This window comes from Hypanus sabinus, unplaced genomic scaffold, assembly GCF_030144855.1.
Source record: "Hypanus sabinus isolate sHypSab1 unplaced genomic scaffold, sHypSab1.hap1 scaffold_1877, whole genome shotgun sequence".
NCBI lineage: Eukaryota > Metazoa > Chordata > Chondrichthyes > Myliobatiformes > Dasyatidae > Hypanus > Hypanus sabinus.
The window spans coordinates 15150-36636 of record NW_026779967.1 but is presented as its reverse complement, the minus strand read 5'-3'; the positions used below and the strand labels follow the sequence as shown (position 1 = coordinate 36636).

At 42.2% G+C, this 21487-nt stretch overlaps 1 protein-coding gene across 1 annotated transcript; it reads left to right on the top strand.

Moving 5' to 3' along the window:
* Positions 1-223: 223 nt before the first annotated feature.
* Positions 224-19764, top strand: LOC132387456 (zinc-binding protein A33-like). The gene is made up of 6 exons (XM_059959813.1): positions 224-1546; positions 2013-2108; positions 2519-2752; positions 4554-4576; positions 4663-4781; positions 14933-19764. Exons 1-6 carry the CDS (start codon positions 1136-1138, stop codon positions 15481-15483), a joined length of 1434 nt encoding a protein of 477 aa, XP_059815796.1. The 5' UTR covers positions 224-1135; the 3' UTR covers positions 15484-19764.
* Positions 19765-21487: the final 1723 nt, after the last annotated feature.

The window sequence follows — 21487 nt, the reverse complement described above, 5'->3', positions numbered from 1 at the left end:
TCCCGGTCCAAACAGCGTCCCGCCCACTGACACCCCTCAGCCAATGAGAGCTCCTTCTCCCAGCGGTGATCGCTGATTGGCTGTGAGTGTGAGAGGACGGGCTACTACTGGGAGCTGGAGATGTCAGTCACAGTTTGTTCACAGAATTAAAGGAAAATCCCCGAAACTCAAATTTCAAAGCAAATTTTATTATCAGATAAGTCACCACATACAACCCCGAGAAGCATTTTCCTGCGGACGTACTTAGAAAAAGTATAGAATAGTAAACATAACAGAAGCAGGCAGTGAAAGATCAGCCAGAGTGCTGAAGGTAACAAACTGTGCGAATGCAAATACAGGAACAGCGATAAAATAACAACGTGATTTAGAAAATAAGAAACAGGAGCAGGCGTTGCCACTCGGCCCGTTGCACTGTTCTGCCCCTCACTCAGAACATGTTGAACTTTGACCTCAGCGCCACTTTCCTGAAACGTTCCCAACATCGCCGAGCTCCTAAATATGTCCGTTTACTTTAGGAAACTTGTGGAGAAAACTCCAAATATTCACTGCACTGTGTTGGGGAAATTTCTCCTCATCTCAGTCCTGCTGAGGTGGCCTCGGATTTTGAGTCTGCGATCCCTGGTTCCACTGCCCAGCCAGGAAAAACATCATTCCTGCCCCTACCCTGTAAATACCCTGTGAGACTGTGTCTGTCTCAGTCAGGAAGTTTCTCCATGTGAACCTTGTGTTAATGAAATTGGTGACAGTTCTTTCAGACCAGCAGCTTTGACCACAAGAACACCAGACAGTGGTCAGCACGGAATGTCCTGCAGTTACTGCAGGAGAAGGACTGGATGGACACAGTGGAGTGGTTCCCTGAGCAGACATTCCAGAACATCTGGCAGAATGCCTCATCACCAGATCTCTCCAACGGGCAGCACGATTACTGCTGTCCTGATGAAGGGTCTCGGCCCGAAACGTCGACAGTGCTTCTCCCTACAGATGCTGCCTGGCCTGCTGTGTTCCACCAGCATTGTGTGTGTGTTGTGTGATTCCCCGAGTCTGCAGCGCGCGTAGTGGACAATCCCGGTACTGCAGGGGATCAGCAACTCCCCGAAAGTGAAAGCATTCTGAATCAGGAAGTGCTGGAGTTAACATGGCTTCGAAAGGAGAGACCGAGAGTTTGAGCGAGGAGGTGATTTGTCCGGTCTGTCTGGATTTCTTCACCGATCCGGTTATTCTGGAGTGTGGACACAACTTCTGTCGGTCTTGTATCACACAGTGTTGGGAAAGGGAGCAGAAAAACTCCTGCCCGGAATGTAGAGAGGAGTTTGCTGACCGCACCCTCAGGGTGAATCGGGCCTTAGCAAATCTGACACAAAAAGTTCGGAATCTAAGCCTGAATCCGAAAGGGAAGGAAAGTAAACGTCACTGCGAGGAACATGAGGAAGAATTGAAGCTGTTTTGTGAAACGGACAAGACACTGATCTGTGTGATCTGCAGAGACGCGCAGGAACACAGAGAGCACCGCTTCATGCCGATTAAAGAAGCTGTTAAAATCTACAAGGTAAAAACTAACGTTAACTTAACATATTTCCTTTGTCCTTTGCTACACCTGACTCCTAACCTCCTCCCTCGTCGCCATTCAGGGCCGCAAACAGCCCAGTTCCTCCCGTTTCTTCCATGGTCGATTGTCCTCTCGTATTAGATTCCTACTTCTCCAGCCCTTTACCTCTTCCACCTGTCCCCTCCCAGCTTCTCACTTCATCACCCTCCCCCACGTCCCCCTCACGCTGTCTCACCCGTCACCTGTCAGCTGGTTCTCATCCCCAACCATTTTATTCTGGCTCCTGTCACATTCCTTCCCAGTCCTAATGAAGGGTCTCATCCCGGAACACCGACTGTTTATTTCCCCTGAATAGATGCTGCCTGACTCACTGAGTTCCTCCGGCATTTTGTGTGATAATCGGGTTTGATCACCTGTTACTTTTGAAGCATCTTTGTTTCTATTTCCTTCACTCTCTGACTTCCAGGATCAGCTAAAATCTTCCTTAGACTCTCTCACAAAAAAGGAATCAGACTTCCAGGAAAAGGAGCAGCAACAGAAAGAGAAGATTTCCGGAGTTCGGGTGAGGCTTCCTGAGCGGAATTTCTGATTTTACTGTCGAGTTTTGCTCCCTTTAATGCAGAGTAGCCGAGTATCGCAGCTCCAGTGACCTGGGTTCGATCCTGACCTCTGCTGCTGTCTGTGTGGAGTTTGCATGCTCCCCCTGTGACCACGAGAGATTCCGACACATCCCAAGGACATGCCGGATGAATGGCTAATTACCGTTAACCCTGTGAAGGTGGGGAGGGTGTGTGTGAATCAGATGGGAGTTTATGGGTCAATAAGTGAGAGTAGGTTTCAGGAAAACGTGAGGGAATGGTGTTGACGGGAATGCTCTCAGAAGTAGCATAGACTCCAATAGACCGAACTGAATGACGAAAGGAAACAGAGCACAGCAATGCAGTATATTAATCTTCACCTTTCATTCAACAGGAACAGTCACACAGCCTTCAGTCCCACGTCACATCCCAGTTTGCTGAACTGCGCCAGATTATCACTGAGAAAGAGCAGAGCTTACTCAGGGATCTCAGGGAAGAAGAGAAGAGGATTCTCAACCCAATGGAGAAAAATCTTCTAGCACTTCAACAGAATATAAGGAGTATTCAGGAGGAAATCACTAAGTTAAAGGAACAGATGGATCAGAAAGATGGTGTGATATTTCTCAAGGTGAGGGATTATATTTCAATTTGTTTCTGTCAAAGGGCACTGAATGAACAATGGTATATTTGAAATAAACACAGCACAGCGGCCAATTCTAACAAATCAATTGCCGCTGCTGGCGACCTCACACAAGTTGTTATACCTGCATGATGCGCCCTCCCATCACTCCAATAATGACATTTCAAAATGTCCAAGATACGCTTTCAGTCCTTCAGTAGTAAAATACAATCTTGAAGCGATGAAGCTTCAGGGTAATTCATTGTAAAGTAAGCTGCAACACAGCGGTCAAGAACAGAATGACATCCGCCCGTCCCCAGCTCAAAACTGTGCAGAACAAAGTATGAATACGTAACTTATTCCCTTCGCTTTTACCACGTCCCCACTCACGTGACGAGTTACCATAATAAACACGTAACACAGAATACAATGCAGACAGAAAACAGACGTGTTGCTCCTACACACAGCATTTACAAATGGCAGCAAACTGTTTCTCACCAGACAACTGATACAACTATTCAGGGTTGTTGTTGTCCCATAATAATAAGATTATTAAGGGATTGGACACGCTGGAGGCAGGAAGCATGTTCCCGCTGATGGGTGAGTCCAGAACTAGAGGCCACAGTTTAAGAATAAGGGGTAGCCCATTTAGAACAGTGATGCAGAAAAACTTTTTCACGCAGAGAGTGGTGGATACGTGGAATACTCTGCCCCAGAAGGCAGTGGAGGCCAAGTCTCTGGATGCTTTCAAGAGAGAGTTAGATAGAGCTCTTATAGATAGCGGGGTCAAGGGATATGGGGAGAGGGCAGGTACGAGGTACTGATTGTGTATGATCAACCATGATCACAGTGAATGGCCGTGCTGGCTAGAAGGGCCGAATGGCCTACTCCTGCACCTATTGTCTATTGTCCCAAAACTAGACTTCCACAACTTCTGTACATCCCAGGACAGAATGCAAATCTCTCTGAAATTATTTACTCCGATCATAACACAGAGCTGCTGACTGTTTCCTTAAATACCGCATTAAATATCCTCCAAAACTCCCATTAACACCCGGTTCCAGTCACAGGCTGTGAGTGTGTCTGATGCAGTTGGTGTGAGGGTCTCAGTGAGAACAAAGAATTTGACCCACACATCAGACTTATCTCCTGTATCCGGTTTCCATCAGATTATGGAAACTTTCACTGTCTCTTTATTTTTTGGATACATTTCACATGGGATTATATCCCATTCTCTATCATAAACAGGCCATTAGGTCCATCTTCTATCAGTATCCCTGCTTCACAAGCCCCCTGCCACCTACTCACCACACCCAGCAACAGTGCCCCGAACTCCCTGGTCCCTCAACTGTTTATCCAGCCTCCCCATTACAGTCAGTCTCTGCTGTTCCATTTCATCCACTCCTGTGACAGCGAGTTTCACATCCTCCTCACTAAATTTCTTGTGGAATTTGTTAAAATCCATCTGGAATTACATCTCCCCACGAGTCTCCCCATAAATAGAGGAACTTCCTCCACCCGCACACAATCACATACATCACTGATCTTAAATTCCTCCATCCTATCACACTGACGTCATATCCAGATGATAATGCACAGCCTGTCCTGTCCTCCCTGTAAGTTTCTTCCTCTCAGTAATGGTCTGACATTCATAAACTTTCCCTGTCATTTACCCCATGGTTCTGTATTGTCCGTGTGTCTGAGTGATTGTGGGAGTGGGAATTTTCAACACCTTGTAATGATTTGGATGAAATTCAGGATGTGGACAGTAAGTCCAAGTCTAATCAGATTTGTGTTTTATTTATTTCAGGAGGAAGCTCGTCGGAACAGAAGGTAGGACAGGCTCTTTACTGAAACCCTGAATGGATTTGAAAATAGTTCAGAATAGCAATTTATAACCAGCAGTTTAATATTTACAGGATTAATGACGATGTCCAGGAATTGTCAGTGACAGATGAGACCCTACCGGTTGAAAAATTCGATCACCTCTATTTGTTGAACACAGTGCTGAGAGAAATGCTTGATGCTATTAATCGAGGTAAAACTTACAAAGATTCATTTCTCCTTGTTTATGAAGATCAATTTACTTCCAATTTGAGGCAAAGATTGTCTATAATACTGGGGTGCAGGGGAACTGAAGTTTATTCCACATCAACCCCACTGACTGGGAGGCATCACTGTCACATGGTCAGCTGGAGATGTCAGACCCCTGGACACACCAGCACAGGGTCACAATACAACCAATACACGGGACTGGCAGATGAACCACTGTGTTCCAATCCCAGGCGAATGCACTAACACGCCAGTACATAAGTTTGGATCTAACCAGAGGAACTGGGAATTTAATACTGACAATAATATTGTAGGGAATAAAAATGAGTATCAGTGTGGTGACCGGGATTGTCAGGAAAATACACAAGTCCTTCATGTGCCCTGTGAGTGCAGACCCTGACTGACACAGGTCTTCCCCCTTCCGGATCAGCAACTCTCACTGTTGTTAGAGGCCGAAGAGGGGAGTGGTCGTGATCGGGGACTGAATCACCAGGGGAACAGACAGGAGAATCTATTGATGTGAACGGGACACCCGAATGGTATGTTGCCTCCTGGGTGCCAGGGTCAGGGATGCCTCGAATCGTGTCCGCAGCATTTTAGAGAGGGAGGCCAAAGAGCCAGATATCTTGGTAAATTTCTGACAATGACATTGGAAGTAAAAGCAAAGAGGTCCTGAAAATAGAATTTGGAGAGCTTGGTAGAAAGCTCAGAAGCAGTACCCCCAGTGTTGTAATTTCTGGATTGCTGCCTGTGCCACGTGCTGGTGAGGGTAGAAACAGGATAATCTGACAGAGAAACATGGCTGAGAAGATGGTGCTGGGGACAGGGATTCAGGTTCTTGGATCATCGGGATCTGTTCTGGTGGAGGAACGAACTGCTCAAAAGGGATAGGTCGCACCTCGACCCGAGGGAGAACAATATTCTCACAGAGAGGTTTGATAGAGCTGTTGGGGAGGGTCTGAACTAATTTGTTGGGGGGGAGGTCGGGAACTGGAGTGAAGGGATAGGACTGATGGTAAAATGCAAAGATAGCGTGCAGTCAGACTGTCAGATATGGCGGACAGATGCGAGGACAAAATGTCAGCCAGCAGGGTGAGTGTCAGTGCATTAGAGATGCAGATTTAAAAAGGGTAGTAGATACAGTACACAAAGTGTTATATCTCAATGCATGGAGTATGAGAAATAAGGTGGATGATCTTGTTGCACTATTACCGATTGTCAGGTGTGATATTGTGGCCATTACAGAATCATGGTTGTAGTTGGGATCTGAATGTCCAAGGTTACACAATGTATCGGTGGTGTAGGAAGGTCGGGTGAGGGGGTGGTGTGGCTCTGCTGGCAAATCAGCAGCTAGATGTGACATAGGATTGGAAGATGTTGAATCCTTGTGGGTTGAGGTAAGGAACTGCAAAAGTAAAAATGACACTGACACCAGTCATATACAGGCCTCCCAACAGTCAGTGGGTTGAGGCCCACAGATTACAACTGGAAATAGAAAAAGCTGATGAAAAGGACAATGTTATGAGAATCATGGGAGATTTCAACATGCAGGTCAATTGGGGAAATCAGGTTGGTAAAGGATTTCAAGAGAGTGAGTTTGTTGAATGCAATGTGATGGCTTTCTAGAGCAGTTTGTCGTTGAGCCTACTCGGGGAACAGCTCTACTGGATTGGGTGTTATGTATTGAACCAGAGGTGAGTAGTTAAAAGAAACCTTAGGAGGCAGAGCTCACAACATGACTGAGTTCAACTTGAAATCTGATAAGGAGACAGTAAAGTCTGACTTTGTAGTATTTCAGAGGAGTAAAAGAAATTACAGTGGTCTGAGAGAGGAGTTGGCCAAAGCAAATTGGAAGGAGATGCTGCCAGGGATGAGAGCAGAGCAGAAATGGTGTCAGTTTCTGGGAAAATGAGGATAGATGTACTCCAAAAATAAATAAATACTCAAATGGCGAAATAGTACAACCATGGCTGACAAGTTAATGTAAAGGCAAAGGAGAGGGCATACAACTAAACAAAAATTATTCGGAAGAGAGAGGATTGGGAAGCTTTTAAATATCTACAGAGAGGAACTAAAAGGTGGGAAAAAATAAACAAGAAATTGATTTGAATTGAACTGGCCTGGTTGAAGAGGCTGTCCCGGAGCCTGTTGCTCCCGGCTTTTATGCTGCGGTACCGTATCCCGGATGGTAGCAACTGGTACAGGTTGTGGTTGGGGTGACTCTGGTATCCAATGATCCTTCAGGCCCTTTTTACACACCTATCTTTGGAAAACAAGATAGCAAACAATATCAAATTGTTTTTCAAGTATTGTAAAAAAAATAAAACAGAGATGAGAGTGGATATAGGACAGCTAGAAAATGAGGCTGGATGCATAATAACAGAGGATAAAGAGATGGCAGATAAGCCAAATATTTTGCACCAGTATTCACCGTGGAAGACACCAGCACTGTGCCCGGTGTTGAAGAGTGCGAGGGAAGAGAAGTGAGTGCAGTTACTGTTACAAGGGACAAGCTGCTCAAAAAGCTGAAAGCCCCAAAGATACATAAGTCACCCAGACCAGATGAACTGCACCCCAGTGTTCTGAAAGAGGTCGCAGTAGAAATTATGGAGGCATTCCAAATGATCTTTCAAAATCACTGGACCCTGGCATGGTGCCAGAGGACTGGAAAATGGCAAATGTCACTTGACTCTTTAAGTAAGGAGGAAGGCAGCAGAAAGGAAATTATTGACCAGTTTGCCTCACCTCTGTGGTTGGGAAGAAATTGGAGTCAGTTGTTAAGTATGAGGCTATGGAATACTTGGTGACACTGGACAAGATAGGACAAGTCAGCATGGCTTCGTTAGGGAATATTCTGCCTGACAAACCTGTTGGGATTCTTTGAGGAGATTACAAGCAGGATCGATAAAGGGGATGCAGTGGATGTTGTATACTTGGAATCTCGGAAGGCCTTTGACAAAGTGCCACGCATGAAGGTGGTAACCAGGTTAAGAGGCCATGGTATTACAGAAAAGTTACAGGCATGGTTAGAACATTGGCTGATTGGTAGGAAACAGCGAATGGGAGTAAACGGAACCTTTCCTGGTTGGCTGCCAGTGACTCGTGTTCCTCAGGGACACAGGTGTTAGGACACCTTCATTTTATGCTGTATATCAAGATTTAGCTGATGGAATAGACAATAAGATATAGGAGCAGAAATAGGCCATTCGGCCCATTGAGTTTGCTCCAATATTCAGTCATGGGAAGACCCAATTCTTCCGGACATCCCCACTCCACTGCTTTCACCCCATACCATTTGATGCCCTGGCTAAATGAGAACCGGTACATCTCTGCCTTAAATATGCCTTGGCCTCCACAGCCACATGTCGCAACAAATTCCACAGATTCTCCACACACACTGACTAAAGTAATTTCTCCGCATCTCAGTTCTAAAAGGACGTCCTTCAATCATGAAGTCATACCCTCTTGTCCTAGAGTAAATGGCTTTGTTTCCAGGCTTTGCAGATGATACGAAGATTGGCGGAGGGGCCGGTAGTGTTGAGGAAACAGTTAGGCTGGACAAGGACTTGGATGAGGAGAATGGGAAAGAAATTGGCAAATTATATACAATGTTGGAAAATACATGGTCCTGCACTTTGGTCGTAGAAATAATGTGCAGATTTTTTTTTCAAATGGGGAGAAAATCAAAAAATCTGAGCCGAAATTGGATTCAGCAGTCATTCTGCAGAACTCCCTAAAGGTTAACTTGAAGGTAGAGTCACTGGTGAGGAAGGCAAATCCAATGTTAGCATTGAATTCAATCGGTTTAAATAGCATTCATTTCAAGAGCAGGGATGTGATGCTGAGGATTTATAAGGCACTGGTGAAGACTCACCTTGAGTATTGTGAACAATTTTGGGCTCCTCGTCTAAGAAAAGATGTGCTGGCATTGCAGAAGGTTCATTTCATAAGGATGATTCCAGGAATGAAAGGGTTATCATACGAGGAACGTTTGATAGCTCTGTGTCTGCACTCGCTGGAATTTAGAAAGATGAGGGGGAATCTCATTGAAACCTTTCAAATGTTGAAATTCCTAGAAACCTTTCGAATGTTGAAAGTCTCAGACAGAGTAGATGTGGAAGGGATGTTTCCCATGGTGGTGGAGTTTAGGACAAGAGGGCACAGCCTCAAGACAGAGGGGGAATCTATTTAAAACATGCGGAGAAATTTGTGCCAGCAGCTAGTGAATTTGTGGAACCTGTTGGGTGTATTTAAGGCAGAGCTTGATAGGTTCTAGATTGGACACAGCATCAAAGGTTACGGGGAGAAGACCAGGTAGTGGGGCTGAGGAGGGAAAAAAAGGATCATCAATTATTGAATGGCGGAGCAGACTCGATAGGAAAATGGCCTAATTCTGCTCCTATGTTTTATGGTGATCAGACCACTTCATTGAAGCATTGTGAGAATCAGCTCGGACACACCAACAAGCATTGACATGAGTCAAGATTTCATCTCGGGAGAAGCACACACAGCATAACCGGCCTGGCAAAGCTCCCTCACACACATACACAGGAAGGACTGGCAGATTGTAGTCAGAGCCTCAGCAATGTACGTTGTTATTTCCCTCAGTAACCTGGAAACCAGTCTCTTCAGAGACAGTCATTTATTCATTTAAACAACTCAATCACGTGTGACTCATTGTCAACACACACCAGACATGTGATGACACACTGAAACATACAAATTCTTCAATGTGCACACTCTCCTTCAATGTGTATACACTCCACACGGATATTTACCACAATCAACACACACACACACACACACACACACACACACACACACACTAACAGAGTGTGACACACGGCCACAGAAATAGGCACAAATTCCCATTTAGGATTGAAATCTGCCGTCCTTACCCAGTCTGTCTGTTCTGTGTCACTGAGCTGCCCTCTGACGTGACGTCACATCAACACTTCACAGACAGACTTAGGGGTGAGATTCCTCAGGAGGATGATCTCGGAGGGTTTGATGGATGTTGAACTCACGGCCCACTTCATCAATTTGCAAGACTAAGATGTCTTCTTGAGCATGGTCCATTTGTGTGTATTTGCCACACCCCCCATCCCTCTAACCATTTCCCATCTGTGTATTTATTTTAAAATATGTTATTTTTTACCTGTTTCTACAGCGTCTGAGGGAAAATTCCGTTCACCAACCTCCCTCTCTTAGAATGTTACCCGATTTCCCATCTCACTTTCAATCTGAGGCCTCTGGTTCTGTACTCCCATTTCTTGGAAAAAGAACGTTATTTAAGCTCCTTAGAATTATTTCCCTCCATAAGGGGTCATACCTGAACATCCTACACTACAGCTGAATAGCCCAAGCTTACCCACTCTCTGATTTTAACCCAAGCCCCCAGTCCTGGTAACATCCTCCTGAAGCCTCCTGTCCAGTGTAATGACATCCTCCCCATATTCGGGAACCGGAAAAGCAGACAATACTCCAAGTGTGGTCTGTCATCGACATCAAAGGCCTTGCTTAAGTTCATGTGGACAGTGTGGAATAGGCTGATGAATACAGGACTGAAGGTGTTTTTTTAGATTGGGACAAGAAGGGCGGCGTGGGAGCTAAATTCTGAAGGAAGACAGTGTAAAAAAAAAACTTTGTGTACAAGAACGGCGAGACTGCACAGGACAGCGCGGAGAGTTTAAAAAGATGACCACCCTATACAGCGGGCAGCGGAGTGGGTGGCAGCAGAGTGTAGGGCTTTGGCTCAACGGGCTTAGGCGGTAACGGGAAGAGCTGAGAGCGAGGAACCGACTCTTTTTCTCCCCTTGGCAAATCGGCCTGGACGGACGGGGGAACAGCAGGGCACATTAGTTAACCGTTTAAAAAGTCCGTGTGCTTGGTGAAGTAAGTGGGTGAGTAGACCCATCTTTCTTTGTGTCATTCCTGTAGAATTAGGTAGCATGTCTGCAGGGTCTGTGCTTTGTTCAGGGTGTCAGATGTGGGAATCCTGGAAGACCTCCAGCCTCCCTGATAGCCACATCTGCACCAGGTGAACCGAGATTCAGCTCCTCGGAGACCGTGTTAGGGATCTGGAGCTGCAGCTTGATGACCTACTGCTTATTAGAGAAAATGAAGAGGTGATAGACAGGAGCTACAGGGCGGTAGTTATCCCTAGGCTACAGGGGTCAGAAAACTGGGTGACTGTCAGGAGAGGGAAGGGAAATGCCCAGATAGTGGAGAGCACCCCTGTGGCTGCCCCCCTCAGCAACAAGTATATCGTTTTGGACGCTGATGAGGGGGATGACCTGACAGGGGACGGCTACGGTGACCGGGTCTCTGGCACTGAGCCTGGCGCTGTTGTGCAGGAGGGAAGGAGGGAGAAGAGGAATGCGGTAGTCATAGGGGATTCCATAGTCAGTGGAACAGACAGGAGATTCTGTGCGCCTGGCAGAGATACCCACATGGTGTGCTGCCTCCCAGGTGCCAGGGTACGGGATGTCTCGGATCGGGTCCAGAATATTCTGAAGGGAGAGGGTGAGCAGCCAGCTGTCTTGGTACATGTTGGTACCAATGACATAGAGAGGAAAAGGGAGGAGGTCCTGAAGAGAGATTTCCGGGAGTTAGGAATGAAGCTGAGAAGCAGGACCTCCAGGGTAGTAACCTCAGGATTGCTACCTGTGCCACGTGCTAGCGAGGGCAAGAATAGTAGGATCAGGCAGAGACTGGTGCAGGGGGCAGGGCTTCAGATTCTTGGATCATTGGGATCTCTTTCGGGGGAAGTACTACTTATTCAAAAAGGACGGGTTACCCCTGAACCCGAAGGGGATCAATATCATCGCGGGAATGTTTAATAGAGCTGTTAGGGAGGGTTTAAACTAATTTGGCAGGGGGATGGTAAACCGGAATGATAGAGCGGAGGAGAGGGAATCTATAAATCTAAGATAGTGAGCAGTAAAGATGTCAGGAAGGACAGGCAGGTGATGGGGCAAATTTGCAGCCACTGGGATGAGTTGCAGTGCAATCAAAGCAAAACTGACCAAATACTGGACTTAAGGTGTTATACTTAAATACACACAGCATAAGGCATAAGGTGGATGATCTTGTCGTACAGCTACAGATTGGCAGGTATAATTTTGTGGCCATCACTGAGACGTGGCTAAAGGATGCATGGCTGTGAGAGCTAAACGTCCAAGGATACACGGTGTATCGGAAGGATAGGCAGGTAGGCAGAGGGGGTGGCGTGGCTTTATTGGTATGAAATGATATTAAATCATTAGAAAGAGGTGACATAGGATCGGAAGTGCAGAATCTTTCTGGGTTGAGCTAAGAAATCGCCGGGGTAAAAGGACCCTGATGGCAGTTATCTACAGGCCTCCTAACAGCTGCAGTGATGTGGATTACAAATTACAACAGAAAATAGAAAAGGCTTGCCAGAAGGGCAGTGTTATGATAATTGTGGGGATTTTAACATGCGAGTGGATTGGGAAAATCAGGTCGACACTGGATCTCAAGAGAGAGAATTTGTAGAATGTCTACGAGATGGCTTTTCAGAACAGCTTGTTGTTGAGCCCACTAGGGGATCAGAGATACTGGATTGGATATTGTGTAATGACCCAGAGGTGATTAGAGAGATTGAGGTGAAGGAACCGTTAGGAGGCAGTGATCGTAACATGATTGAGTTCACTGTGAAATTTGAGAAAGAGAAGCCGAAATCCGATGTGTCGGTATTGCAGTAGAGTAAAGGAAATTACAGTGGCACGAGAGAGGAACTGGCCAAATTTGACTTGAAAGGGACATTAGAGGGAAGGACGGCCTAGCAGCAGTGGCTGGAGTTTATGTGAGGAGTGAGGAATGTGCAAGACAGATATATTCCAAAAAAGAAGAATTTTTCAAATGGAAAAAGAGAAGTCAAAGCCAAAGTGGCTGACAAGAGAAGTCAAAGCCAAAGTAAAAGCAAAGGAGAGGGCATTCAAAGAAGCAAAAATTAGTGGGAAGACAGAGGATTGGGAAGATTTTAAAAGCTTACAAAAGGAAACTAAGAAGGCCATTAAGAGGGAAAAGATGAACTATGAAAGGAAGCTTGCAAATTATATCAAAGAAGATACTAAAAGCTTTGTCAAGTATATAAAGAATAAAAAACGGTTGAGAGTGGATATTAGACAGATAGAAAATGATGCTGGAGAAATTGTAATGGGAGATAAGGAGATGGCTGAGGAACTGAACGAGTATTTGCATCAGTCCTCACTGAGGAAGATATCAGCAGTATACCGGACACTCAAGGGTGTCAGGGAAGAGAAGTGTGCGCAGTCACAATTACGACAGAGAAAGTACTCAGGAAGCTGAATAGTCTCAGGGTAGATAAATCTCCAGGACCAGACGGAATGCACACTTGTGTTTTGAAGGAAGTAGCTGTGGAGATCGCGGAGACATTAGCAATGATCTTTCAAAAGTCAATAGATTCTGGCATGGTTCCGGAGGAGTGGAAGATTGTAAATGCCACTCTGGTATTTAAGAAAGGGGCAAGGAAGCAAAAAGTAAATTATAGACCTGTTAGATTGAGAAATGGTTGTAAAGTTTCTGGAGTCAATTGTCAAGAATGAGGTTACGGAGTACCTGGACGCATATGACAAGATAGGCCAAACTCAGCATGGTTGCCTTAAAGGAAAATCCTGCCTGACAAACCCATTGAAATCTTTTGAGGAGATTACAAGTAGGCTAGACAAGGGAGATGCAGTGGATGTTGTGTATTTGGATTTTCAGAAGGCTTTTGACAAGGTGCCACACATGAAGTTGCTAAACAAGATAAGAGCCCATGGAATTATGGGAAATTTACTTATGTGAATAGAGCGTTGGCTGATTGGCAGGAAACAGAGAGTGGGTTAAAGGATCCCATTCTGGTTGTCTGCCAGTTACCAGTGGTGTTCCACAGGGCTCCATGTTGGGGCCACTTCTTTTTACATTGTATATCAACGATTTGGATTATGAAATAGATGGCTTTGTGGCTAAGTTTGCTGATGATACAAAGATAAGCGGAGGGGACGGTAGTGCTGAGGAAACAGAGAGTCTGCAGAGAGACTTGGATAGATTGGGAGAATGGTCAAAGAAGTGGCAAATGAAATACAATGTTTAAAAGTGTATGGTCATGCACGTTGGTAGAAGAAATAAACGGGCTGACTATTATTGAAATGGAGAGAGAATTCAAAATTCTGAGATGCAATTGTACTTGGAAGTGCTCGTGCAGGATACCCTTAAGGTTAACCTCCAGGTTGAGTCGGTGGTGAAGAAGATGAATGCAATATTGGCATTCATTTCTAGAGGAATAGAAAATAAGAGCAGGGATGTGTTGTTGAGGCTCTATAAGGAACTGGTAAGACCTCACTTGGAATACTGTGTGCAGTTTTGGGCTCCTTATTTATGAAAGGATGTGCTGACATTGGAGAGGGTTCAGAGAAGATTCACGAGAATGATTCCGGGAATGAGAGGGTTAACATGTGAGGAATGTTTGACCGCTCTTGGACTGTACTCCGTGGAGTTTAGAAGAATGAGGGGAACCTCACAGAAGCATTTCGGATGTTAAAAGGCATGGACAGAGTGGATATGGCAAAGTTGTTTCCCATGGTGGGGGAGTCTAGTACGAGAGCATGACTTAAGGATTGAAGGGCGCCCATTCAGAACGGAGATGCAAAGAATTTTTTTTAGCCAGAGGGTGGTGAATCTGTGTATTTCTTGCGGCAGTGGAAGCCAAGTCATTGTGTGTATTTAAGACAGAGATTGATAGGTATGTGAGTAGACAGGGCATCAAAGGTCATGGTGAGAGGGTGGGAGAGTGGGACTAAATGGGAGAATGGGAAAATGGATCAGCTCATGATAAAATAACTCCTGCTTTAAAAATCTAACACAGGAAAATCTACAGATGCTGGTAATCCAAGCTGCACAGGTCCTGATGAAGGGTCTCGCCAGATCTCTCTGACACCTGTCTGGAGAGAGTTGATGTTGGGAGGATGTGGGTGGGTCGAGAACGGTGAGCACAGCCTCCGACTATAGGGATGTCCATTTAGGACAGAGTCTCCCCCGATCCCCGGGACCGCGCTGTCCGAGTCTCCCCCCGATCCCCGGGACTCTCTAATTCTCTGCTTCTCCCCCCAGTCTCTGTCACCCTGGATGTGGAAACGGCGAGTCCGTGGCTCGAGGTGTCTGGGGATCGGAAGAGTGTGAGATGGACCGGGACCCGGAGGAATCTCCCTGACACCGGGAAGAGATTCACAGACCGGCCTTGTGTGCTGGGATCGGAGGGATTCCCATCGGGGAGACATTACTGGGAGGTGGAGGTGACGGGGAATCGGTTCTGGGGTCTGGGAGTCGCCGCAGAGTCTGTGGAGAGGAAGGGACCGGTCAGTCTGAGTCCGGAGACCGGATTCTGGTTCATCAGGCGGGTTGATGACGTGTTATATCGGGATTGTGACGTGTCCGGTCGCCCCTCCCCCGGGTCCCGTCTCCCTGCCGGTCCCATCCCCGGGAGGGTGGGAGTTTATCTCAGTTACGAGTCCGGGACAGTTTCATTTTACAACGCGGAGACCAAGTCCCATCTCCACAGCTTCACTGGGAATCAATTCACGGGGAAACTTTATCCTTTCCTCGCATCCGGGGATGGAAACCAGTGGCTGAGAATCTGCTCCGGTTCCGCTCCGGGTCTGTAAACGGGTCGGGTCCCGGGACCGGCGTCAGGAGTAAAGTCCCTGTAAATATAAATGTGCGGAGAGTGCAGCTAAATACGTGGCTAAGGAGATGGTGCAGGAGGGAGGGCTTCATGTTTCTGGACAATTGGGCTTTGTTCCCGGGAAGGTGGGGCCTGTTCCGACGGGACGGTTTGCCCCTAAACTGGGCGGGGGGGAGGGGAGGAATAAAATTCTTGCGGGTAGATTTGCCAGTGCTGCTCCGGGGAATTTAATCCAGATTTGCAGAGGGAGGGGAACCAGAGTGTTAGAGCAGATAGTGAGGTGCAGGAGGATAAGGAACATGAGAGGACTGCATGTATAAACGGAAATGAAAAAAAAGCAGATGATATACATATTCTCAGGTATATCTATTTCAATGCACGGAGTATTGTCGGTAAAACAGATGAGTTTAGGGCTTGGGTTGACACGTGGGATAACGACATGACTGCTATTAGTGAGGGGCAGAACTGGCAGCTCAAAGTTCTGGTAAAATTGGAGAACGGACAATTTTGTGGAAATGAAAAAGGATCTAGGAAGAGTGGATTGGGATAAGTTTTTTTTCTGGCAAGGATGTGTTCAGTAAGTTCACAGGCATAAGAAATTAAAGAGAGATTGGGTTGGCAATGTTATAGCAACTTCATTTAATTCAAAATCGAGAGGAGTTGCAATTTCGGTTAATAAATCTTTACCTGTGGGGAGATATGTGATTATACATTGTCAAATTTTTTCAGAATTATGGAATTTTATGAACATTTATGCACCAAATGAAAATGATGCAAAATTCATACAAGGAGATTTTTTGAACTTGGCTGACGCAAATGATAAAATATTAATAGGCGGAGATTTTAATTTTTGTTTAGATCCAGTTTTGGATAGGTCAACTAAAGTTGTTACAAAATTAAAAGTAATAAAACTAACTTTATCATTAATGAAAGATTTAAACCTGATTGATATATGGAGGAAAATTAATCCAAGAGAAAGAGATTATTCATTTTATTCAAATAGACATAAAGCTTAGATGGAGATTAAATACAATTTTATTAAAACGTCAAGATTTTTGTGATTTTATGAAAAAACAGATTCAATTTTTTTTGGATACAAATTTACATTCAGTTGAGGGTAAAATTGTATTATAGGAAGCGATGAAAGCATATTTAAGGGGTCAGATTATAAGTTATACATCTAAAATTAAGAAGGAAAATTGGGAAAAGATATCATAAAGTTAGAAAAAGAATCTCAAAGATATATGACAGAACAAAAACAAAGACAACTTGTTAATAAAAAACTACAATATAATACACTCCAGACATATCGTACAGAAAAAGTAATTATGAGAACTAAACAGAAATATTACGAATTAGGTGAAAGATCACATAAAATTCTTGCTTGGCAGTTGAAAACAGAACAGGCTTTTAAAACAATAAATGCAATTAGAACAAGTGTAAATAAGGTTGCTGATAAACCTTTAGAAATTAATGAAACTTTATTTTTTTTATATACTGAACTATATCAATCAGAATCACAAAATAAGATTACTGAGATGGATAAATTTTTATCACAAATAACCCTTCCAAAATTTAATTTGGAAGAACAGAAAGGATTAGATATGCCCTTTACATTAAAAGAGGTTGAAGAAGCTTTAGGATCACTTGAGAGTAACAAATCCCCAGAAGAAGATGGTTTTCCTCCTGAATTTTATTAAAAAATTAGACATATTAATTCCTCCCTTTATGGAATTAATATACCAAGTGGAAAGAATGCATAAACTCCCACAATCTTTTTTAACAGCGATCATAACTGTATTGCCAAAAAAAGAGATCCTCTAAAACCAACATCATATAGGCCTATTTCTTTGTTGAATACAGATTATAAGATAATAGCAAAAATTTTATCTAATAGAATATCTAAATATTTACCAAAATTAATGCATATGGATCAAACAGATTTTATTACAATCAATGGATAATCTAACCTGGTTACTTAGTATAATTCATCTGGCACAAAAAAGAGAGGAAATGAGTGTGGCATTTGCTTTGGATGCAGAAAAAGCATTTGATAAATTGGAATGGGATTTTTTTGTTTAAGGTATTGGAAAAATATGAGCGAGGAAAATCTTTTATACAATGGATTAAAACCTTAAATACTCATCCTCAAGCTGAAGTAGTTACAAATGCTCAGATTTCAACACCATTTTGCTTAACGAGGTCAACTGGACAAGGCTGCCCGTTATCACCTGCTTTATTTGTATTGGCAAAAGAACCATTAGCTGAATTAATTAGAACAGATTCAGATATTGGCGGTTTTAGAGTTAATCAAGAAGAATATAAAATTAATTTATTTGCTGATGATGTTTTGATTTATTTTACAAACCTATTACAATCTTTGCAAAGATTATCTTTTAAATTGGAAGAATACGGGAAAGTATCAGGGTATAAATTAAATTGGGATAAAAGTGAAATTTTACCCCTTACCAATTATAATCAATGTCGATTAGTAACTCAATTTCGATGGTCAATAAATGGGATAAAATATTTAGGTATCAGAGTTGACAATGATGTAAAAATTTATATAAACAAAATTATTTGCCATTATTAAAAAAAATAAAAGAGGATCTTGATAAATGGATGATGTTACCAATAACATTAATAGGTAGAGTTAATGCTGTAAAAATGAATATATTCCATAGATTGCAATATTTATTCCAAACTTTACCAATACAATTACCGCAGAAGTTTTTTCAAGAACTAAATAAATATGTAAGGAAATTTCTTTGGAAAGGAAAGATGTCAAGAATATCATTGGAAAAATTGAGATGTAAATTTGATTTAGGAGGGTTACAACTTCCAAATTTTAAGAATTATGATAAAGGAAATCAACTTAGATTTATTGCATCTTTTTTTGATGAAAAAAAAACCCGGCATGGATTAGAATAAAATTAGATAAGATAGGAGAAAACATACCAGAAGATTTTACATACAAATGGGAATCCAAATTGATATGGGAAAAAAAAGAATCTCCTATATTAAGACTCTTGATTGATTTATGGAATAAGGTAAATATGGACGATAAGATAAAGAAATCTTTATTAGCAAACTTTAATTCAAAATAGGCTTATTCCTTTTACAATGGATAATAAACTTTTACATAATTGGTTCCAAAAGGGGATTAAATATATACGTAATTGTTTTGAAGGAGGTATATTGATGTCGTTTGATCAATGAAAAAATAAATATAAAATATTAAACAACACTCTTTTCTCTTATTTTCAATTAAAGGACAATTTACGAGAAAAGCTGGGTCAAACAATGTTGATGCCAAAACTTAGTGAAATAGAAATATTAATTCAAAAAGGAAAAATTTAAAAAAATACATCTTGTATGTACAATTTGATTCAAAAACAGACTGAATCTGGAATTCATAAATCAAGACAAAAATGGGAAACTGATTTGAATTTTAAAATTGTTGGAAAAAGTTGGTCAAGATTATGTTCTGATAGTATGATAAATACAATAAATGTTCAAATTAGATTAATACAATATAATTTTTACATCAATTATATATAACACCACAGAAAATAAATAGATTAAATTCAAATATGTCTGACCAATGCTTTCGATGTAATCAAGAAATTGGTACTTTTTTACATTCTACTTGGTCTTGTTTTAAAATTCAACCATTTTCAATATATCTGACTTTTATTGGAACAAAGTACTGGAGTTCAACTCCCAAATAGTCCAATATTATTTTTATTAGGAGATATTGAAAGGACAATACCGAAAATTAAATTGAATAAGTATCAGAAAAAATTGAAAAATATTGCATTGGAAGTAGCTAAAAAAGTTATCGCAATTACTTGGAAATCTGAGTTATATTTAACTATGGATCATTGGAATAATGAAATATATTGTTGTATTCCACTTGAAAAAATTACATATAATCTAAGAAATGAATATGATATATTTTTCAAAATTTGGCTCCCATACCTACAAAACATGGGATTAAATATAGAGGTCCTTTGAAGATAAAATTATAATGTAATTGGGGAAAGTAAGAATACATATAAATATTATTTTGAACTCCATGGAGCATGTGGGTATCCTCCAATATCGAGGCAATCTTTTTCTTCCTTATTTCTTTCTTTAGATAAGGGTTAAGGTGGGGAGGGGGAGGAGGATTAATATTATTTTTCTTTTTCTTACTAATTTTTCATTACATTTATTCTTTGTAATTTTCTAAAAATTTAATAAATAAATAAAAAGAGCATCCCAGTAATCCAACAGCCCACTCATCTTTGCTACCCTTTATGTCATTTCCTTACGTTTAACACAATTATTACGTGCCTTTTCCAGCTCAAACTGTGAATTGATTTAAAGTCAGTCCCATAATTTAATAGCTTTTATTTGAAAACTATCTACCCTCGCAAAGATTGTACTTAAGACTGCATTTGATTTTTCTTCAGCCTTGTACGCTTCACATTGAAGTAGTATGTGTTTCGACGGTTTCATAATGACAAAATGTACACGACACAGAATGAAGTTTTCCAATTAGTTACAAGGCGTAATTAAGCATAGTGTGGATATTTCTGTCATGTGAATATCATTCCTTCACTTGTTTTAAGCCCTTCTTCTATAAACCCAACAGGTTTATGTATTCTGGAAAGGTGTCTGTCTTTACGTCCATTATCCTACGTCTTGCCATAAGCCCCTAATTCTTAACACTACCAACCCTATAGCTTCTAATTTGCTAAGTGGAAGGTCTATATCCACAGCTTAACATTTAACAGCTTTTGGAGCTAAACAATCAAAATCATCATTTACCTCAACAGTGTGATATGCAGGCCCCATAATGTGCAGACATATAAATCAAACTTTATATATGAAATACCGTTTGACAAGTTTCCAACAGTCAATGTGACCTACTGCCAGAATGACCTGTTTAAGACTCATCAAAACCGAAATGTATTCTGAGCAAATTATAAGGACCACTTTCTTCCATCCACTGTAAGCCTAAACTGTTGGCAAAGAATTCTGCCTTCTGTGCTGATAAATGGCTATAAGTCATTTCTTTATCATTACCTGCAATTCAGGCACACAAAAACAGCCACACCAACATCCCCAATTAAATTATCTTTTGATTCATCTGTAAAAATGGTTACTGTATGATAATAACTTTCATTAATAAACTGATGACCAACAGACTCTCAGGCAGAACTGAATCCGATCGTGTAAAAACTAAAATCACCTGAAGTCATTGGAAAAAACAATGTGGGGTTACAGAGAAAGCTACAGTGGGACATACTGTATCATCAAATACACCCGTATTCCCAGCGTGGAAAGAACCCAGCCACCCAAAACAAAAAACACTCTTCTAGTGATGTCCCCAACCGTCCTCCAGCGCACCTTTAACAGGATGATCATTTCCTTGACCCGCAAATTAATCCAGTATGTTGACATCAACTTGAATCTTTGAGGGCAATTGTCCCATTGCAATCAGTAAAGCCAAAACAGGAGACAACATTACCGCACCAGAACACAATCTAAAAGTCTGTAATTGTATCACATACAAACACTTTTAATTTGAAGATGAAGCTGATCCACAAGCCACACAGACATAATCAAGAACAGATCAAATTAAACAAATATAATTGGTAAACAAAGATTTTCATGTTGCACCCAAGAATACCCACATAGATGTCTGAGGAGATTTAAAGCTCCTTTACATTTATCAATTATTTTACTGATAGTTGCTTCCCCGTCAGCTTATTATCCATCCACATACTGAGAAATCTTACCACTGACACTTCCTCAAGACATTAATCCTATAAGGTAAAATCAACTGCAAGTCTATTAATGCTGTTTGTAAACCACGTAATGTGTTTTAACGACTGAAAGCTTACAATCCTCATCAATCTGCCCACTGTTTGATCCATTAATTGTAAATTGCAGTTAATACCTCAAATCCATAAAGCTAAGTCATCTGTATATTG

Excerpts from the sequence above, each read along its gene's own strand:
- LOC132387456 (XM_059959813.1), top strand. The coding sequence starts at position 1,136 with ATGGCTTCGAAAGGAGAGACCGAGAGTTTGAGCGAGGAGGTGATTTGT. Across the intron at positions 4,577-4,662 it reads GAAGCTCGTCGGAACAGAAG|GATTAATGACGATGTCCAGG; the intron begins GTAGGACAGGCT and ends TAATATTTACAG. Across the intron at positions 4,782-14,932 it reads GCTTGATGCTATTAATCGAG|TCTCTGTCACCCTGGATGTG; the intron begins GTAAAACTTACA and ends TTCTCCCCCCAG.